At 42.6% G+C, this 22,145-nt stretch overlaps 1 protein-coding gene across 2 annotated transcripts in view; it reads right to left on the bottom strand.

Moving 5' to 3' along the window:
* The window catches only part of PGGT1B (protein geranylgeranyltransferase type I subunit beta), a 54,334-nt gene that overhangs the window by 4,020 nt on the left and 28,169 nt on the right, over positions 1 to 22,145 (bottom strand). For both annotated transcript variants that reach the window (XM_020780033.3, XM_020780034.3), the window contains 3 exons: positions 5,723 to 5,768; positions 1,858 to 2,042; positions 1,499 to 1,607 (listed from right to left, as the gene is read on the bottom strand). In XM_020780033.3, coding sequence (XP_020635692.3) covers positions 1,499 to 1,607; positions 1,858 to 2,042; positions 5,723 to 5,768 — 340 coding nt within the window. The remainder of the gene's footprint in view (positions 1 to 1,498; positions 1,608 to 1,857; positions 2,043 to 5,722; positions 5,769 to 22,145) is intronic.

Here is a 22,145-nt window from a genome sequence, read left to right as displayed (position 1 = left end):
TTCTTTGCATTAGGTCTTCCGTGCTTGATTGCTTTTTGCCTTCTCTTGTTTGCACTTGCAATGGGTCTTGCACGGTTGATTGCTTCCCCCCCCCTTCGGCTGGAAGGGATTAATTGCATTTCCGACCGGTCTTGCAGTGATTTTGTGTATGTGTGTGTGTTTTTTTTTCTTCGGCCGAAATGGATTAAATGCATTTCAATGCGTTCCTATGGGAAATGGTGCTTTGAATTACAACCATTTTGAGTTACGACCATCTTCTGGAATGGATTATGATAGTTAAGTTGAGGAACCACTGTACCATCAATTGTTTGCCTTATAAAAAGCCTCCCATAACATAGAAAGTGCCTTCCAGAAGATTTAGATTACAGTTCCCATAATTCCTCATCACTAGCTATTTCTGATAAAGGATGTTGCATGTTCTTGAAAACATCTAGTGAACCAAGTTGAGGAAGGATGCCTCACAAGAAGATCTAACAAAAATTCTGACCTTGTGCCATCCAAGTCTTGCAGTGGTGAGCTTACTTGCTTTCTTTTACATTTTGTTTCCTGCATCGTGAAGGTGTCAAGGAGAAGAGTATGCTGTCCCCAGAAGATAAAGGAAAGGAGGGAGGAGAGAAAGCAGAGGGAGAGCAGGAACAGGAGGACCTGAGGGAGAATATGGCGGCAACGGATAAAAGGGAAAGGAGCGGGAACTTTGAAGTGAGTTTAGTGGAAGAGCATGAGGGTAAGAAAGGGGTGGAGCAAGAGCTGTCGGTTTGGGAGGAACGTATAAGTAGCCAGGGAGAGCATCGATTTGAGGCAGAACTGGAGTTGTGGAAGAGAAAGAGAGCTGGAGAGGCTGAGGGAATATGAGAGAGTAAAGACTCAGGAGCTGTTGAGGGACTTCCCTAACCTGAAGCTCAGAGGGTTGCTACCAGACCCAGTACTGAGGAAGAGTAGAGAGGTGAAGTATGAGACTCTAGAGTGGTCCGTAGTAGTCTTTCCCAAGAATAAGGGGCATGGGCAGCAGGTGATAAGACCCGATTCGCGTTACAGCATTCCCCCTCCTGAAGGTGACTGGGCAAGGCACCCATGCTGCGGCACCATTTGCGCAGTACGGAATGCACCCCTTCGGAAGCCAACAGATGCCAAGAGATTTGGCCCAGCACCCCTCTAAGTGCAATGGAAGGAGGACAAGATTACATGTTGGACAGTTATGGCTTGTTGCCTGAATTAAGCTTTTTCGATCCCATCATGAATAATGTTGATTTACCAGTTGTTAATGAAGACAAAGCTGTTAAAGTTAAGAAGACGTCTCCTGTGGTATTTCCCACGCAAAGTGAGGAGTTGTCAAAATTTGAAACTGAACCCATTCATATGCATATTCTTGAGTTTATTTTTGCTCTGTCTGTACATATTATGTTTTCTAATTTTAAAAAAAGTATGAACTATTCTTTTTCATCTTCCAAATATTCAAATACTTCCCACGACCCACAGATATACAAGCAAATTAATTTACCTGGATGACTATCAGGCCATTTAGCAAATCCACCAACAAGGCGATCTTGAGTTGATAAAATGTAATTTCTGTTCTTTTCATAGTTTGTATACTGAAATATTTTCAGAAGCTGGAAGGATAAATTAGAATTTTTAAGCATAACACAGAAGCATTATCAGTTTTAATTCGTATCACTGTAAATAAAACCATCATTCTAAAGTTTATATACTATGATTTCTCAAGAGAAAAAAAGTACATTATAGAAGATAAAATGTCTGATTTTAAAACCATCCTACATGACTTGACTAGTTCTGTCATTTCCGACATGTAAGTAGTCAACAAGCAGATTATGAGTGACAGGAGAAATGCTTTCAAATTACCTTAAGAGTTGCTCCTACCCAAAAAGAGTAGCAGGTGTCTACAGGTTTGTTTGGTCGGCCATGGTAGCCATTCTGTTGCCTCATTATGCACCACCTCCTTATCCTGTCCAGTTCCTTCTCAGAGAAGACTTCCTCAAGTTTACCCATCAGGCACAGTGATGCAATACCACAAAATGTAGAGCCACCTGTAAAATGGGAAAGAGTCTGCTCAGTATAGATTTCCAGAGCTACTAATAAGATTCAATCTACATAAACAACTATTTCTAACACATGCAATCATTTAAAGTGATATAAGGTCATTCAAACAAGCAGAGCAGAGAGGCTAGAGTGAAAAAAATACATGCACAGCTGGACAAGGAACAACTTCTAGTAAAAGCCCAGTAACAATGTAAGATGAGATGTGTTGGACCAAACCAAAGTCCTATCAAGAACAGCATAACTGTTCTACAGTGACTCATAGGCTGCCTGTGGAAAGCCTATGAGCAGGACATGAGCACAGCTGCACTTTATTATCCTATTCTTCAGCAACCAGCATTCCAAGGCACATGGCTTCTGATAGAGCAGGGGTCCCCAACCCTCGGTCTGCAGCCCAATACCAGGCTGTGGCCTTGGCAGGACTGGGCCATGGAGACAGATCTCCTGCCTCCTTGCATGCCTCCCTCCATGCATGCACATATGCCCCCCACATACATGCACTGACAAACAAACACGCCGCCGCCCCCATGCACGCATCCCCCCCATGCACACATGGACGCCCCACCCATGCATGCATGGATGCAGACATTCCCTGCCGACATGGACACCACCGCCCCACCCCCTGCCCACTGAATCGGTCTGCGGATCAAAAAAGCTTGGGGACCACTGTGATACAGGAGGCGATAAATAGCCAACATGACTAGTACCCATTGATATCTCTAGCTTTCCTGAATTAACCTAAACCATCTTGGAAGTCTTTTAAGGCAGCAACCATCTCTGTATGTTATAGAAGCAATTTCAACTTACAGTTACTGTAGGTCCAGAAATAATTGGATACTGACACAATTTTAATAATTCTGGCTTTGTACACTATCACAATGGATTTGAAATGAAACAAATGAGATACAATTGAAGTGCAGACTTTCATCTTTAATTCAAGGGACTGAACAAAAATATCATATCAAACATTTAGGAATTGCAACCGTTTTCATACATTGTCCCTTTATTTCAGGGGTTCAAATGTAATTGGACAAATTAACACAATAATAAATAAAATGTTCATTTTTATTAATTTGTTGAGAATCCTTCACAGTCAATGACTGCTTGAAGTCTCGAACACATAGACATCACCAAACACTGGGTTTCCGCCTTTGTGATGCTTTGCAAGGCCTTTACTGCAGCTCTCTTCACTTTTTGTTTGTTCATGGGTCTTTCTGCCCTACGTTTTGTCTTCAAGTGAAATGCATTCTCAATCAAGTTGAGATCAGGTGACTGACTCGGCCATTGCAGAATATTCCACTTCTTTGCCTTAAAAAAATCCTGGGTTACTTTCACAGTATATTTTGGGTCACTGTCCATCTGTAGAGTGATGCACTGTCCAATCCACTTCACTGAATTTGGCTGAATCTGAGCAGATAATATATCCCGATACACTTCAGAATTCATCCAGCTTCTTATGTCTTCTGTCACATAAATAAACATTAGTGACCCAATGCCATTGGAAGCAATGCATGCCCATGCTATCATACTGCCTCCACCATATTTTACATATGATGTGGTATGCTTCAGATCATGAGCTGTCCCAAGCCTTCTCCATACTTTTTTCTTCCCATCATTCTGATACAGGTTGATCTTAGTTTCAGCTGTCCAAAGAATGTTGTTCAAGAACTGGGCTGGCTTTTAAAGATTTTTTTTTTCCAAAGTCTAATCTGGCCTTTCTATTCTTGAGGCTTATGAGTGGTTTGCACTTGTGGTGAACTCTCTGTATTTGTTCTCATGAAGTCTTCTCTTTATGGAAGACTTGGATAATGATATGTCTACCTTCTGAAGAGCATTCTTCACTTGGCTGAATGCTGTGAAGGGGTTTTTCTTTACCATGGAAAGGATTCTACAACCACCACTGTTGTCTTCCATTGTTATCCAGGCCTTTTTGTGTTGGAAAGCTCACCAGTGCATTCTTTTTTTTTTCTCAGAATGTAACAAACTATTGATTTGGCCACTTCTAATGCTCCTGCTATCTCTCTGATCAATTTCTTGATTGCACCCTAAGGGCAGCCTGTGTCACTTGCACTGAGAGCTCCTTTGAACACATGTTGTAGGGTCACAGCAACAACTTCCAAATGCAAATACCACACATGGAATCAACTCCACACCATTTACCTGCTTAATTGATGATGAAATAATGAAGGAATAACCCACACCTGTCCATGAAACAACTTTTGAGTCAATTGTCCAATTACATTTGGTCCCCTGAAACACAGGGGGCTACATATTAAAGAGCTGTAATTACTCAACCCCTTCCTCCAATTTGGATGTGAATACTCTTAAATTAAAGCTGAGAAACTGCACTTTAAGCCTGAATTCATTCACTGTAACTTGAATTTATTTTGGTAAATAGTGAAATAACAAAACTTTTGTTAGTGTCCAATTATTTCCAGACCTAATTGTATATGGTGTGTGAAGAAACACTCACAACACATTTCTCCTTGTTCACTGCCAAAACAGCACTGCCTTGCTACCAGAAGAACTTTGAACAATAAAAACGGTCATTTTCTGCTCGAAAACAATGAAGAAGGAAAAAGTCACTGCTTCCCCACTGCTACTGCTCTACTTTGGAATCATGCCTTGGTCAATCAAGCCATTAAGTCTTTCCAGATGCCACAGTTTGTTACTCTAGCAATAGTGTCAGTCTGACTGCAAACTGACATGATGCACAATTAAGGAACTTGAACAAAATGCACAGTTTTCCTTCCTCCCTTGGGCTCCTCATCATTACATTTGTGTGTGTTCTGTGCCATCAAGTGAGAATGGACTTACTGTGACCCTAATAGGGCTTTCAAGGTAAATGAGATATAGTATTTAAAGAGTGGTTTTACCAGTTCCATTCCCTTAGTGAGTTTGTATGGCCAAGTGAGGATTTGACTTATCTTCTCCAGAGTCCTAGTCTGTCACTCTATCTACTACACTACACTGGGAATCCATCTTTACATTTAACTATTATCAATTCCAGTTAACACAACAAGAACATTTCTCAATTTAGGGATGGAGAACCCTCTCAGAGTTTGGAGTCAACAGGGCATTTAATCTAGATTCATCTGGTGTTTTGCTTTGACCAAACCCACTCTTCCCTAGATGCCACTCGTATCTAGTATGCATCCTCACAAGTTTTACTGTACTTGCATGTTAAACTTGCCTACCAGCTATGGACATGAAATGCCTTGAATTTGGCTTTTTTAAGTCCAAAACTTTAACCGTTACTCCAGAATTTAGTGGGATGTGAGAATCAGATAAAAAGCTCTGGCAAGCAAGATGCTGACGATGCAATGATTTCACATGTGAAACAATGATTTCTCAATCATTCATGAGCAGTAAGACTACTGCTTTCCCAAAGACTCTCAACACAAATCTTCTCAGTACTTGTCCCAAACCAAGGTCAAAAAGGAAGCTTCTTAGAATATGCAGGTTATTTTGGAAAAATGATACAGAAAGTACCACTTAACTGTGACTAGATGATATCCAACATTAGACCTACAGACTCAATGAAATCAATAGGACATGCCAATTGTGATGAAGTTGCCTCATTCATTTTAATATATCCACTCTAGGTCAGGCTAACACGAGATTTATCTCATTGTTCTGAAATGGCTGTTACCCCAACTATTACTCTTACCATGAGATTCAAGTCCAGCTCCTTGGGCAAGTCCATTATCATAAGACTGAAAGGCAAAAGAAAGGTAAATGCAGTTGTTAATGCAATCTTCCAACACACATTATTGTGGTAAGACTACATGGTCTTGGCCCAAACATGATTCAAACCAAGCCACAATAGCCTATGAACATTGGATATTTACAAAGATACATTTATTTTCTACAGTATCCTGTTTCTCCAGAAATAAGATCTAACCTGAAAATAAGCCCTAGCATGATTTTTCAGGATGCTTGTAATATAAGCCCTACCCCAAAAGTAAGCCTCAGTTAAGTGAAACTCTGCCATCCACCATTGTGCAGCAACCAGAAGAAGATGACGTGATTGTATTTCAATTAATGTAGATTGTTGTACATGGAAAAAAATAAAACATCCCCTGAAAATAAGCCGTAATGCATTTTTGGAGCAAAAATTAATATAAGACCTTGTCTTATTTTCTGGAAAACACAGCAGATGAAGGATATCCCTATCATGGGGTTTTTTTTGGTGACACATTAGGATGTCCTCCTCTAGACAACCAATGTCATGAAATCATTACAGTGCTCCCGCCATATTACTTCATTCCTTTCAGCTCCAGTCCTTGTATGCCTAAGTGCCACCCAGACACCAGCTTTACAGAATTTCCCAGATTGGAATGCCCAGGTTCTCCCTCAAGATACTTGTGATACTGATGTGGAGAAGAGAAACTTCCCCATTCTGTTTCTAGAAGCCATTCCAACCATGGATTCTTCCTTTAGGATTCTAGTCTAGGACAGAATTTTTAAAAAAACAATGAACTTCAAGTTATAACCAGATGTGTAAGGCCAGACAGAACTTTTCATAGTCTACACCAGCATTCCCAAGCTTGGCACTTCCTCATGTTTTGGACTACACTAAAGCTTGCATAATCCTTCACAACCAGCCAACATTCACTCTAATTTTCCACCAGTACCAAGCAGAAACCTGATGTACAAAACATCTAGAAACTACTAGGTTGAGAACCACTGCTCCGCACTCAGGAACCAGAAGGACTAGAATTTGGGAAATATAAGCCCATACTTATTACTCCTTTTTTTTTTTCTTGGCAGTGTGGAATGGTAGGGTTTTGGAAATAAACTTCTCTTTTAGCTCTAGAATCAACCTCTACTTACATTTATACTAAAGACAGGTGATAAGCATTTTAAAGGAATTCCTATAAAGATTAAGGGTAATCAACTCTGATCTTAGTGTCATCCTTCCAACACCATAAATTGTTTACCTAATGAAGCAGAGGACAATCCAAATTTTAATCACCCATGATCTTTGTCCATTGCCAATCTTTCACTGTCAGTGAGTGAGATTTGGAACTTTCAGTTTGAAAAATATAATACACAAAGAATGAATTTACAAGCAATTTGTGATTGCTAAATAAATGCAAACAGGGTAGTTTTAAGAATCTCCTCCCAAAGTGGCAACTAACTGTGTAAAAATAATCAGGCTCCTATGGACAAAGGAGTTTTGATCTAGACTTTGTGTGAGCCATATGCCACTCAAAGAATAACCTTAGTAGAGGAAATGGGAATGTAGTTTTTGCTCCCGCCTCCCCCTTAAAAACCCTGCTTAATGAACTGACAAAGGCAGCCTCCTTTACTTCTTTCAAAGAGTACTCCTCCTGGATCCCAAGCCTTTCTGCAAACAAAAGAAGCCCTCTCATTTGTGAAAGTGCAGGTTTGGCACTAATACATAATACACTGACATTAGACAATGAACAATCAGAATGAAACACCACATCAAGGAGAACAGAATCCACCTGCAGGGTAGGCGTCACCTACAGGATCTATTTTACTGCTGAAACTGCTGCAACACAGCTGAGCATGCTATGACTGTTGCCATACTTGTCTATAAATTAACTGAGAACTTGTCTCTTGTAAAAGGAGGATCTGAAAGCCTTCACTTCCAAGTGGTTATTGTAATCACGTGTTTGACTAGTGGAACCGGAAAAGTCCAACACAGAGCAGATTTTGCTTGATTAGTATGTAGTGCATAGCCTGTTACAACCTTAATTGCATTATTGAATTTGTAGCGGTTTGCTTCACCCTTATTCAGATCAGAGCTAAACAAATACAATGTTTTATAAGAGCAAGAGACTCAAGAACAGGTTTAATTATTTTGTATTCTGTATTTCCTTCAAAGCATGATGCTAAATATTATTAGATATGAAATACTCAGTCAAATGAGGAAGTGTTAGGCTGAAAGCCCTAACACTTAACAACGTAGAAAATTAAAAGGAAAAATATAGACCATGAGACAAAATGAGGTAAGATTTTCACTATTATAGTTCTCATTCTGGTGCTCATAACTGGACATCCAACTCAAATTATACTCTAAATCAGGGATCTCAAACATGCGGCCCAGGGGCCATTTGCGGCTCGCCAGACAATAGTTTGTGGCCCCCGCCTTGCCTTCCCCCCCGAAGCACCCACGTATCCTCTGCTGTCATGAGTCAAAAAAAAAGAGCCTCGCCTCACTCGCCAGCTCTCTCCCAAGACAGCGCCTCTTGCACTCTCCATCCGAAACTGCAGCCAGCCAGCCAGCTCGCCTCCCAGCTGGCAGGCTGCAGTTCTGGATGAAGGGTGCAAGAGGCGCTGTCTTGGGGGAGAGACGGCGAGTGAGGCACGCTGCCAGCCCTTTTCCCTGAGCGCCTGAACCGCCGCCGAGCGATGCCTGAGAGTGGAGCTTGCTCCTGGCCCATCCTCGAAGAGAGCCTCCAAGCCACCAACAGCAGCTGCCGCCACCACTGCCTCTTCCAGGGAAGCAGCTCTTTGGCTCTCTTTCTCTCTCGGCACCCTCAGTACCAGCCCGGCCAGTGGCCACCTCAGCACCCTGCAATGCTTCCTCCTCCTCCTCCTTTTCGTCCTGCTTCAGCCGCCTCGGCTCTGGAAGCTGCGTGGGCTCACCTCGCAAAGTTTGCTCCTCTATCATGGTGGGGGTAGCTGCTGCTGCTGAGTGTGTCTTTTTTTTTGAGGGGGGCCTCAGAGGAAGGTTGCCGGACCTCTGTGTGTGTGCGTACGCCCGCGGGGGCCCACCCCATTTTGTTTAATTTTGCGGGTACCAATGGAGGCTTTTCTCCTTTGGCAAGGCGATTCTGTGAGTGTTTTTATTTAATTTTATGTCGTGCCCTCCCCCCCCCAGCTAGGCGGTCGCTGGCGATCCCTCCCCTTTTCCACTTCTTTGTCCTGCTGATGGTGGTGGTGGTGGTAGTGAAGGAGCCGGAGGGGGTCGTGGCCAGCGACGAGGGTGTGACAAACCCAGACCTACTGGGATATGTCACACAGTTACACTAAGCTGCCACCAACCATTCCCTTTAAGAAGTCACACAGACCAGGGATGGATTTTTAAACAATAAAAAGAATAAGGTTTATTTTAAATACAAACAGGGTAAATAAAACAATCAGGTGAATAGATAAAGTAACGTGGCTTAGATTCACTCAGACATACATACAGTTTGGTTCACACAGAACCTTAACTTAAAGCACAGACCCTGAACCTATCAGTTCTGGCTAACCAACAGACACCTGAACCTATCAGGTTGGTACTCTGACACACAGTAGTACCCTGTCTGACACACAGACTTCCACAACAGCTTCTTCTTCCCAGCTGCTGCTTCGTCACCTCCCAGTGTCTCTCAGTGTCTCATCTCCAGTGTGTGTCCTCTCACCACACAGGCATCACATATTTATACAGTACAGCCCCTCCTCCTGATGTCCCGCCTTCCACTCCCCATAGGATGGAACTTTCCCTCCAAACCCATGACAGACAGGTAACACCAGTGCTGTATGTAACACCTCCCCTCTTTATAAGTTGTTTTGTAGGGGGAAAGCTAAAAGTGCTTTTCACCAAAAAACAACCTTGATAAAACACACAACAACAGTTATACATACCATATAATACCATACTTACTTATACTTACATTCTAAGTTAACCATAGCAATTATGCATTTAAACATTTATCATTTACATTACAGCAATTTACCTTTATTCATACAAACCAACTTCAAAACCAGGTACATTTAACTTTTTTGTCATCATTATATACACATCGTCCATGTTCTTTCGCCGTCTTCATTCTTCAGGTCTTCTTGATAAGGCGTCAGCAACACAGTTCACTGACCCTCTGACCACCTTCACTTCAAAGTCATAGTCCTGTAAGTTCAAAGCCCACCTCATAAGTTTGCTATTGTGGGTTTTCATTGTCTTTAACCATTGCAATGGTGAATGGTCAGTACACAGAATAAAATGTCTTCCCCAGATGTAAGGCTTGGCCTTCTGGATCGCGTAGACTATGGCCAAACACTCCTTCTCCACGGTTGCCAAATGTCTCTCACCTTTTTGAAGTTTCCTACTCAGGTAGGACACTGGATGCTGGTCACCATTCTCATCCTCCTGGCACAGAACTGCTCCTACCCCGCTGTTAGACGCGTCGGTGTAGATGATGAACTCCCGGTCGAAGTCTGGAGCACGCAGGACAGGATAGTTGATTAACGCCTCCTTCAACCTCTGGAACGCCGCCTCACAGTCGCTGGTCCACGGGATGCGGTCATCAGCCGTCTTCTTCGTCAGATCGGTCAGCGGAGCCGCAATCTCGCTAAACCTCGGGATGAACTTTCTGTAGTAGCCCACCAACCCAAGAAATGATTTGACTTTTTTCTTGGTGTTGGGTCTAGGCCAATCACGAACAGCTTCTATTTTGGCCTCCAGGGGTTTTATCACTCCTCCCCCTACCATGTGACCTAAGTATTTTATTTCTGGGCTACCCAGCTGACACTTGCTGGCCTTTACTGTTAGCCCTGCTGCACTTAACCTCTGCAGCACTAACTCCAGGTGTATTAGGTGATCTTCCCAGGTATTACTGAAGATCCCTATGTCGTCAATGTAGGCCACTGTAAAGTCACTGAGCCCTGCCAAGGTCTGGTCCATCAGCCTTTGGAATGTGGCTGGTGCATTTCTGAGACCAAAGCTCAGGACTCGAAACTCATAGAGACCAAAAGGGCTGCAAAAGGCAGTCTTTTCTTGATCCCTGGGATCAATTCTTAATTGCCAATATCCCTTTACCAGGTCCAATGATGAGATGAACCGACAACCCCCTATGGTTTCAATCAGGTTGTCTAGCCTGGGCATTGGGTAGGCATCAGGAGTGGTTACACGGTTTAATTTCCTGTAATCGACACAAAACCTAATGCTCCCATCAGGCTTGTCCACAAGGACTATCGGAGAGGACCAAGGACTAGAAGAGGGGACGATTATGTTCTCCCTCAGCATTTCGTCCAGCTCCTTCCGCACCTTGTCCCTATAGGGTCCCGTTACTCGGTATGGGGATACTGCCTGCGGGGGTGCATCCCCTGTGTGGATCCGATGCATCACTCCCTTCACTATCCCCGGCTTGTTGGAAAACACCTGTTGATATTTACTAAGCAGCATTTTTAGTTCTTGCTGCTGGTCTTGGGTGAGTGCAGGACTGATCTTTACCTCCTCTGGGTTGTATTTTACTTCCCCTCTACCCTCCCAGAAGGGTAATTCAGCTTCCTCACTCTCAGCTGCTTTTATAGCAAATAGAACCCTCTGTTCCCCTCTGTAGTAGGGTTTTAGGGCATTCACATGAACCACCCTCCTTGCTTGGTTCTCCTCCTGCTCTATTAGGTAGTTCAGGTCTGACATCTTGGAAATGACCCTATATGGTCCTGCCCATTTGAGCTGCAGTTTATTCTCTCTGCAGGGCCTAAGCCAAAGCACTTCCTCCCCTGGGTCAAAGTGTCTCTCTCTAGCTTTGTGGTCATACCATGTTTTCTGTCTGACCTTCTGAGCTTGCAGGTTTTCTGCTGCCAGCTCTAGATTTCTCCTTAGGTCATTCATCAAGGTGTCTATGTAAGTCACAACGTCTTGTGGGTCTTCCTGGGTGATCTGCTCCCAATTTTGTTTGATCAAATCAAGGGGCCCTTTCACCCTTCTCCCAAATAGAAGTTCAAATGGACTGAACCCGGTACTGGCTTGTGGCACTGATCGATAAGCAAACAAAAGGGATTGCAGCTTCTGGTCCCAATTGTTTGGATTCTCTGCCAAGTAAGCCCTAATCATGCGCATTAGAGTCCCATTGAACTTCTCAGTTAACCCATTACTTTCCGGATGATAAGCAGTGGTTTCCTTGTGCTTAATTCCACAGATTTGCCATAAGCGTTTCATGAGCTTTGATGTGAACGATGCGCCCAAATCTGTGATTATCTCTGAGGCAAATCCCATCCTGGACATGTACCCCACCAAAGCATCGGCCACTGTGTTAGTTTCAATGTTAGTCAAGGGTATGGCTTCAGGATATCTTGTGGCATGGTCCACAATTGTTAGAATGAACCTGTTCCCCCTCTTTGTGGCCTTGGGCAAAGGTCCCACAATATCCACCCCTATACATTTGAACGGCGTGTCAATCACAGGCAAAGGGCACAACTTTGCTTTGGTCCTGTCGCGGTTATTCCCCTGCCTTTGACACACATCACATTGCTTACAGAACTCCCTGATCTGCTTCCCTATGTCAGGCCAGTAGAAATTCTGTGTGATTCTCTGCTGTGTTTTATTCACTCCTAAGTGCGCAGCAAACATGTCAGAGTGACCCCTTTGTAAGATCATGGGGCGATACTTTTCAGGTACCACCAGCTGACTTCTGATCCCATCTCCCCCTTTTGAGATATTCCTCAAGGTTTCTCTATATAAAATCCCCTTTTTCTCCAGAAATCTCACTGGGGTTTCAGGTGTTAGCTGGGCGTCAGTCACCTGTTCAAAACACTTTTGGAGAGTGGCGTCTGCCTTTTGCTCCTGTCCAAATCTGCTGTCTGTGGTTAAGGTTTCCACCACAGCTTCTGAACTCCCCTCTGCTTCCGTCTCTGGCTCATCATTACCCCTCTGAACTGTCCCCGTGGTGGCTTGTGAGCGTGTAATCACTAGCACCCGTTTCACATGTTCAGCCAGGTCATTTCCCACGAGCACGGCTGCTGGCAGAGTCAATGAAATCCCTAGCCGCCAATCTCCCCTCCAGCCTTGAAAGTTGACAGGTACCTCTGCTACTGGCAGAGAGATTACCTGCCCCTCAATCCCTGCCACCTTCATGCTCTCATTTGGGATTATAAACTCCCTAGGGATGATATCTGGATGGCACAGGGTTACCTGGGAACAAGTGTCCCGCAGCCCCCTATACTGACGGTCAAGTATTCCTACATCCACCCCAGCTGTCTCAAACAACTGAGAATCTGTTTTTACCAGCAAGCAGCGCTTTACCTCTATAAGAGGACCATTTTCCTCAGCCTGATCAGCAGAGGTAGCTGTTCCAGACTGAGTAGTCATGGCAACAGGCTCCCTCAGTGACACTGAGCCTTGCTCTTTCTGGACACAGAACACAGCTTTTGGCTTGGTCCCACTAGAATTCTGAGGCACCATTCCTTTTAGCTGCTTTAATTTCTCACACTCTGAGATTAGATGACCCTTTCCCTGACAGAAATAACATTTTCTGGTGTATTTTGATTCTCTCTCATCTTGTTTTGGTTTTCCCTCCAAAATCTGAGGTCTTAGTTTCATGTCTGAGGGCTTCCCTTCACCATGGGCCCCTCCCCCTTGCTGGCTTTTCCCTAGTCCCTGAGAGTACTTGCTGTAGGTTTCTTTGGGTTTACCTACAGATTTCCCCTCACCCAAGGGCTTTCTTATTTGGGAAATAAAATCCGCGATCTCTGCGGCTGCTGCCACAGATTTCGGTTTCCTTTCCCTCACCTGGAATTTCAATTCCCCATGCAGGACTGAATAGAACTGTTCCAGTGCTATCAAATCTTTAAGCTGTTCATAGGTCTCTGTTCCCTCCTGCGATAGCCATTTCTCAAGCAGCCTCACCAATTGGGCCCCCACTTGGGTAAAAGTCTGTTCTGGCTTCTTGGTTAGGGACCTGAATCTTTGTCTCAGCTGCTCTGCATTTATCCCATGTCTTGCAAACACCAGCTTTTTAAACTCTGCAAAATCTTTCATCAGTTCCTCAGGCATCTCGGCATAAACCTCAGCCAGGCTACCACTGATTAAAGATCGCATGATGGTCATCTTCTCAGTTTCCCTCACTGAGAAGTCCACAAACGCTCTTTCCACTAAGGAAAAGAACACCTCAGGACAATCTCCCTTGTGGTACACAGGGAATTTCTTCAGGTCAGCTTTAGACAGTTGGCCTCCCTCAGAATCCCTATTGTTATTATTGTTCTGGTTCATCATTTCCAGTTTTCTTAATTCAAACGCCATTCTTTCTTTTTCCAGAGCAATTTTCTCTCTCTCCCTCTCCATTTCCATTCTCTCTCTCTCCAATCTTTCTTCCCTTTCCAATCTCTCTATTTCAAATTGCCTTTGTTTCTCTCTTTCCCTTTCCTCCATTTTTTCTCTCTCTAATCTTTCCTCCACTTCAAATTGCCTCATCCTCAGTTCATGCTGTTGGGCTATGAGCAATTTTCTGAGTTCTGGGTCTTGCTCTCCTGTGCTGTCACCTTGCACTGAGCCAAATTCATCCTCAGAACCTTGGTCAATCTGGGGGTCTTTCACTTCACTCATGTCTGCTACTTTGCTTCGAGTCAAGGGCATAATCCCCCCTCAGAACAGGCTGCTTTAAAAAGTCAAGCCTCAAAATAAAACGACCACTTTTTTTTCCCTTCTTGCCTCAGAACCAGCTCTCCCTAGAGATTGCTGCTGTTCTTCAGCACTACTTGCAACAGTATCGAGTCAGAGCCTACCCCCCTCTGCTGGGCCTCTCAGCTGGCAAGCTAGCTCACTGTTACTATGCAGTTTTGCCTCAGCTTTTTCCCGCCAAAACTAGGCTGCCTCAGAGCACCTTAATCTAAGTCTCCCCAGTTGGCACGTTCTTCTACTAGCGCACCTCCCCGTGAGGTACACCTAGAAGATTACCTACGCGCCTCAGACTGTCCCTGACTAGACCCCCCTTGCTCTGGGCACACTTGCCAAGGCTTTGCTGGACCGCTGGACAACTGGACCAGTCGTATCCCACACGCTGGACACCAATCAATGTGACAAACCCAGACCTACTGGGATATGTCACACAGTTACACTAAGCTGCCACCAACCATTCCCTTTAAGAAGTCACACAGACCAGGGATGGATTTTTAAACAATAAAAAGAATAAGGTTTATTTTAAATACAAACAGGGTAAATAAAACAATCAGGTGAATAGATAAAGTAACGTGGCTTAGATTCACTCAGACATACATACAGTTTGGTTCACACAGAACCTTAACTTAAAGCACAGACCCTGAACCTATCAGTTCTGGCTAACCAACAGACACCTGAACCTATCAGGTTGGTACTCTGACACACAGTAGTACCCTGTCTGACACACAGACTTCCACAACAGCTTCTTCTTCCCAGCTGCTGCTTCGTCACCTCCCAGTGTCTCTCAGTGTCTCATCTCCAGTGTGTGTCCTCTCACCACACAGGCATCACATATTTATACAGTACAGCCCCTCCTCCTGATGTCCCGCCTTCCACTCCCCATAGGATGGAACTTTCCCTCCAAACCCATGACAGACAGGTAACACCAGTGCTGTATGTAACAGAGGGCTCTCGCGCCCCCTCCTCCTCGGAGCCCCAGCCGGGCTAAGGAAACTCCTGGGCGGCTTCCTCGGGCTCTTGCTCCGCTTGGCGGGAAATCTGATGCAGCCCAGCCTCACCCAGACTCTGCCTCCAGCGGCCCCCAGGTAAAATGAGTTTGAGACCCCTGCTCTAAATGAAGTGAAGACATTCTGACATTAGTAAGCAATAGAAAGCAATGCTAAGACTCCTCTGGGGTCAGCATTTGAAGGTACTTAATTTAAAAACATGGAGAAGTCAATGGCAAACATAGCCAGTGACACCACATGGAGATGTCTCAAAGTACTCAAAGTGGGAAGAGCCAGAACTGTACACCTGGAATACAGTCATTGGGTAGCTCCTGAAGTTCTTTACCTTTCTTCTACAAAGACTATTTGCCATTTAAAGTATACATTCAAGACATCAGATAAATGGCATTATATTTTTAGTTGAAAGTAAAGGAAAGTGTATTTATAAACTCCATGCCTATTCACTGCAGATGAAACAAAATGATGATGAATATCACCTCATATGTCTCCTCCATTGGCAGAGGATTCGACCAGGGGACCTTTCTAATTCTGCAGTTATAAGTAGAAAGACTGAGACCTGTTGCATTAATAGGGTGCTTCTACTTTGTACTGGTAAGGCATGCCTCTGCATTCAGGTCTAGTCAAAACATTGGAAGAAGAAAATTAAGAGAACAAGCATATTTGTATATATGAAATACAACGTATACTGACCAGGCATGCAGAAACAATCATGGGACACAACAGAAGTTTGGGAATATCAAAATACATCCATGAAGAATGAGATGATTAATCCACTGAAATCACAAAAAAGCAAGCTTCTCCAGATTAAATCTATATGTGAGAAGCCTTAAATTTAAAATCTGGCTAAGTAGTGATATAATCAAGAAAGCTTGTCTCTTCTTCCAATGATACCTGTTGAAAGCAATCTGAATAACCTTCATTGAATCTAGAGAATCTGAACTTTGTTAAAGTTTGGATTACTACTTAAAATGCTCTTTGAATGCTGTAAAATTACCATTTCAGTTCAAAAACCTGTGAACAAAATATTCTTCAAAGGATGTTTCTCATCCCCTCCTTCCACTGCAGCCCACTGGAAAGCCATACATGAAGGTCAGGGGATGGAATATGGTGCACAGCAAGAGGGGGCTGAGTGACATATGGGTGGAGAGAGACAAGACCTGTTAAGTGTAGCTCTTTTTGAGTGTCCATCCCTGCACTCACACATCTATTCTGTGCATAGGCACAGAGAACGCCTGTATGTGGAAGTCACAGAAGAACTTACACAACCAAGAAATGCCTTCTTGCATGCATCTCAGTACACATGTGATACCACGAAAAACAATTTGGACAAGGAAGAAGTGCCTTATGATTCTGCATGAATACCTTTGGATGTGTGCCTATAAAAATACTGACTTGAAATAAAATTTGGCAAGCAAAAATAGTTCCTGCATAAACAAAATAGATGAACTTCTATTTGCATTGCAAAGAAGAAGTTTATAAGCTCTAATAACCCTTATTTTCTTACAAAATATGGTGAAACAAAGCCACATCAATGTATAATATACTTTTATTTTGCCAGTACTCGAAACAAAGGGGACATTATTAGCACAAGTTACAATTGTAGTAAAACCAACACAGCCATTTGCATCAATGTTATATGTAGTTATCACTACAATGGGAGCCAGAGAGACTTTAGTATGTAAATGCAATTTTGTATAAAAATATTTTCATTTTCCATTATCGAACTATCCTTTTCAAGAAAACGTTAGGTTGCAAGGAAGCTAGTACTTCAATTATTGTTAGGACAAAGATATTCCACGTTAATATAATTCCAAAATAACTATACACGTCAGTAATAAAGTTTGCTCTTAAATCAATTTAGTTTAGAATATTTTTGCTGCAAAGATACCCACTAAAAAATAACTCTGTGGAAGTATTTTGGACTTATCTGACATAAATTCAACACAAAAGTCCCTACAGCGTTTTCAGGATATTAATGCAACAAAGTCCAGCAGTCCAAAGAGGAGAAGAATGGAAACTTTTATAACCAGAATATTCAGCTATTGAACTGGAACATAAAAATAGCACAAATACACTTCACAAATGTAGAATGTTTTTGATCAGGACGTAAGATTCCAGTTGCATAATTAAGACTAAATCTCAAAGTGAGAATGGCTTTTTTTGGGGGGATTTATTTATTTTATTTAAAATATTTTACCCTATCTTTAGCCTTAAAAGGACCCAAGGCAGCTTACAGCATTAAAAGACAACATTTAAAGCTAAAATGAGTTAAGTATACAAATACTAAAAAGAATTAGGCAAGTACCACACTAAAAATGGTAAACAAAAGCAACACCAAAAACACATTCAAAGCAGTAAGGCACAACAATCCATTAAAAAAGCCCACTTAGGCAGCTAGTCACTGAGAGTAAGTTTGCCTGAAGAGAAAGTTCTTTGTGTGCTTGTGGAAGGACAGCAAAGGTGGGGCCAGCCTGGCCTCCTGTGGAAGAGAGTCCCAAAGTCTGGGAGCAGTCACAGAGAAGGCCCTCTCCTGGTCCCCACCAAATACAACTTTGAAGGCAATGGGATGGAAAGAAAGGCCTCTCCAGATTATCTTTACACTCAAGCAGGCTCATAAAGGGAGATGCACTCCTTGAGAGAGCTTGGGTCCAAGCTGTTCAGGGCTTTATAGGTTAGACCCAGCACCCTGAATTGTGCAAAAAGAAGGTTGAAAAACAGCTTTCTTGCTTGCTTGCTTCTTTGCTTCCTTCCTTTCTTTGCCTCCTTTCTCCCATAGGGGACCCAAGGTAGCTAACAAGAATTAAAACTATAAATCAATCAACCATTTTAAAAACACTATATAAATATCACATTAATAACAATTAAATATATATCAATATAAACATCAAAATTAAAAACAATTTAAAATACAATAATAATACTCTTAGAATAGCAGAGGTGGAAAGGACCCTGTGGATTATTGGGTCCAGTCCTTTTCAAGGAGGCACAGTCTCAGGCTCTGCAGCCAGAGACCTAAACCACTGAAAAATCTATAAATAAATAAACAATACATTCCTGAGACACTTACTGCTTAAGTCTGCTTGAAGAGAAAGATCTTTGCCTAATGATAAAAGAACAAAAGGAAGGAAACCAACCTAGCTTCTCGGAACAGTGCATTCCAAAGCATGGGAGCAACCACTGAGAAGGCCTTTCCCTCATTTCCTTGCCAAATGAGCTTGGGAAAGTGACAGAACCGAGAACCAGGTCTCCACAGCAGATTTTTAAAACCTAGTAGGCTGATATGAATTTATAATATGATTCTTAAAATAGCCAAGACCCAAGCCAGGCTTTATAGGTAATACGAGCACTTTGAACTGAGTCTGGAAACAGGCTGGCAGCCAGTTGTAATATGAGAGTTTCATGCTCCTTGTAACCAGCACCAGTCAACAATCTGACTGCAGCATTTTAAACTAGCTGAAGATTCTGAATAATCTTAAAAGGCAGTGCATGTAGAGCATGCTGCAGTAATCCAAGTGCAATGTAACAAAGGCACATGCCACCATGGCCAGATCAGGTATCTCAAGAAATGGGTACAACTGGTGCACCAGCTTTAATTGTGCAAAAGCACTCCTGGCCACTGCTGAAGCCTGTGCATCTAAGCTTAGAGTTTAGTGTCGGAGTACACCCAAGATGCAGACATGACTTTCAAGGGGGAGTGTAACCTCATCCAGTACAGTACATGCTGGATCTCTATCTTGATTTGCCTTTGAACTGACCAGGAGAACCTCTTTTTTGTCTGGACTGTTTCAGTTTGTTGGCCTGCATCCAGTCAATAGTGGACAATGGACCCTGCTCTAAGCACAGAACTGCTTCCCTGGAATCATCTGCAGAGGAGCAATAGGGTTGGGTGTCATCAGCACATTGATGGCATTGAACCCAAAACTCTGGAAATCTCTCTCAGTGGTTTCAATAACACAGGGAAGAGGACTGGGCCCTAAGGGATCTCACAGAGGCCAAGTGTCAACCAGGATTTCCCCAACACCACCTTTGGAGTTTGACCAAGAAGGATTGAAACCACTGCAAAACAGTATCTCCAAGATCCATCCCAGAAGGATACCATGGTGGAAAATCCACTCATCTCAATTTGGGGCCTTGTTTTTAGATCTTGGCTTTGTAAATGTTTTGGTGAATGAGTTCAAGAACCAAAGTGGCAAATGGGTTAAGAATGGGGGAAACAAATCCTGTCTGCCACCTAAGGAGTTTTTCTCATTTATAGTATATAAAATTATTATTTAAACATTCATAAAACAAGTAATAAGAAACTGTATTTACCTTTTCAATCAAAATATTTAATATAATGTTATGCTGTTTGAATAACTGCTTTTTATTAAATTCAGTTTCTATATTTTTAAAAAAATATTTGTGATCCACCCATAAACTTTTAAAATGATACTGAAGGATGGTACTGTATAGAAATTTGTTAATCTGTTAACTACGGTAATCTTGTGGCTGGGGGAGAAAAAACTGCATGCAGAACAGCAGCTGAATGTCCATGGCAATTCTGAGATTAATCTCTACAGATATACAAGTATCTAGCATGAGAGCAAAATACGTACAGTAATCTTTGTTTCAATAGCATTTCACATTAAATTATACTTGGTACATAATGCAAGAATACTATTGGAATAAGTTGCAATGGCAAAATATTCCTAATTTAAAATGTGCCACTTGTTCAACTTGCTTACTAAGAACAACATTTGGAGAACACTCCACTTTTCAAAAGTATACTCAAGTATATTTCAATGACTATGCAAGTGCTAACTATGCTAACTACGCAAGTTCTACTCCAGGCTCAACATACCAGATTCTTGACACAATTAAGGACAGAGGTTGCTTTATGAAGATCCCTTTTCAAGAAGGAATTTATGGCTAACCTACAGTCAACTGACACCCCAGGCTTCTCTGAGGGAAGAAATTTAAAATTATTTAAATTTGAATCTAAAGTATGAGAAACTGCATTAGTTGCAACAGTGAATCACAGCTAATTAACAAGGTACACATTGTATAATTGGCACATGACCAGGCATGTAATCAGCACCTTGCTGACTGCTTGTAATCTGCCATCATGAGCTGTATGATTTCATTTACTTTGGAGTAAAATCCCAAAAGGTTTTCCTGCCCTCCTGTCTGCACCAACTGCCACCTCCCACTCTCCCAAATGTAGCCTCTCCATTTTACTCACAACTGCTTCTGTCAAAGACATCAGGCTATAAGTGCATTTTCATTAAGCCACCTTTATATAGTATAGTCTCTAGTTTCATCTAGTGGCCAGTTCTGGTAATACCCTGTTTCCCCGAAATTAAGACAGGGTCTTGTGTTAATTTTTTTCTCCAAAAACGCAATAGGGCTTATTTTCAGGGGATATTTTATTTTTTTCATGTATAACAATCTATGTCTATTCATATACAGTTATGTCATCTTCTGGCTGCTGTACGGTGGAGGACGGGGTTTCACTTAACTAGGGCTTATTTTTGGTAGGGCTTACATTATGAGCATCCTGCAAAATCATACTAGGGCTTATTTTCAGGTTAGGTCTTATTTTAGAGGAAAGAGGGTACACCTCAGGAACAAGTATTTCTGGGTTTGTTTGTTTATTTATTCACTCATTCATTCACTCATTCATTCATTCAGTGGATAAGTGAAACTGTGGGTAGTGAACCACGAATACAGCGGTCCTACTATACTTTATTCTCCTAGACAGTCAGTCACTCAAGAAAGGCCTACTTGAAGAGAAAGGCCTTTGCCTGCTTGCAGTATAACTGCAAAGATGGGGCCAGGCTGGCCTCCTGTGGGAGGGAGCTCCAGGATCTGAGAGCATCAACAGAGAAAGCCCTCTCCCAAGCACACCTGTGAAGGTGGTGCAACTGAAAGACCTCACCTGATTATCTTAACACCCCAAGCTAGCTAATAACGGGAGATATGGGGGATGTGCTGTGAATAGTGAAGAAAAAAAGTAAGTCTCAAACGTAATGGCGTATGTCCATGCCAGGTCTGATCCTTAAATAACAAGCTGCATAAACAAGTCAGGAGTGTAGGTTTCAAATCCCAACCCAGTGGCCAATCTCTTTCCCAAGTAATCAAATAAAGGGACAACAAGTATTCAGCATTTCCCCCTCCTCCACCATTTTCTTTTTAAACTCTATGTACCCATTTGGCAGGAAGAGTGGTTAAGCAGAAACATGGCAAACCCCCACCAGAGAACTGGGAACAAATTGAGCAAGATGGAGGAACTCCTTGTTATCTTTGATTTGACTGTACAGTGGTGCCTCGCTTGACGAGGATACTTCGTTTCGTTCAAATCGCTGTTAAGCGAAATCCTCGTCAAGCGAAATAAAAAAGACCATTGAAATGCATTGAAAACCAGTTCAATGTGTTCCAATGGGTGAAATACCTCAGCGTCCAGCGAAGATCCTCCATAGGGTGGCCATTTTCCAGTGCCTGTAATGCGAGGAATCCGTCCTAAAGCACAGTGGGGAGCCATTTTGCACAGTGGGCGGCCATTATGAAATCCGACGATCAGCTGTTTTTGATCGTCGTTAAGCGAAAAATCGGTTCCCGAAGCCCATTCAGTCATCGTTTAGCGATCGCAATAGCAATCACAAAAACTAATCATCAAGCGATTTCCTCGTCTAACGAGGTAATCGCCAAGCGAGGCACCACTGTAGTAAGTTATTTTCAGTTATGTGTTATTA

Source organism: Pogona vitticeps, chromosome 2 (genome assembly GCF_051106095.1).
Source record: "Pogona vitticeps strain Pit_001003342236 chromosome 2, PviZW2.1, whole genome shotgun sequence".
Taxonomy (NCBI): domain Eukaryota; kingdom Metazoa; phylum Chordata; class Lepidosauria; order Squamata; family Agamidae; genus Pogona; species Pogona vitticeps.
The sequence above is the reverse complement of the archived record's forward strand: the minus strand, read 5'-3'. Positions and strand labels throughout refer to the sequence as shown.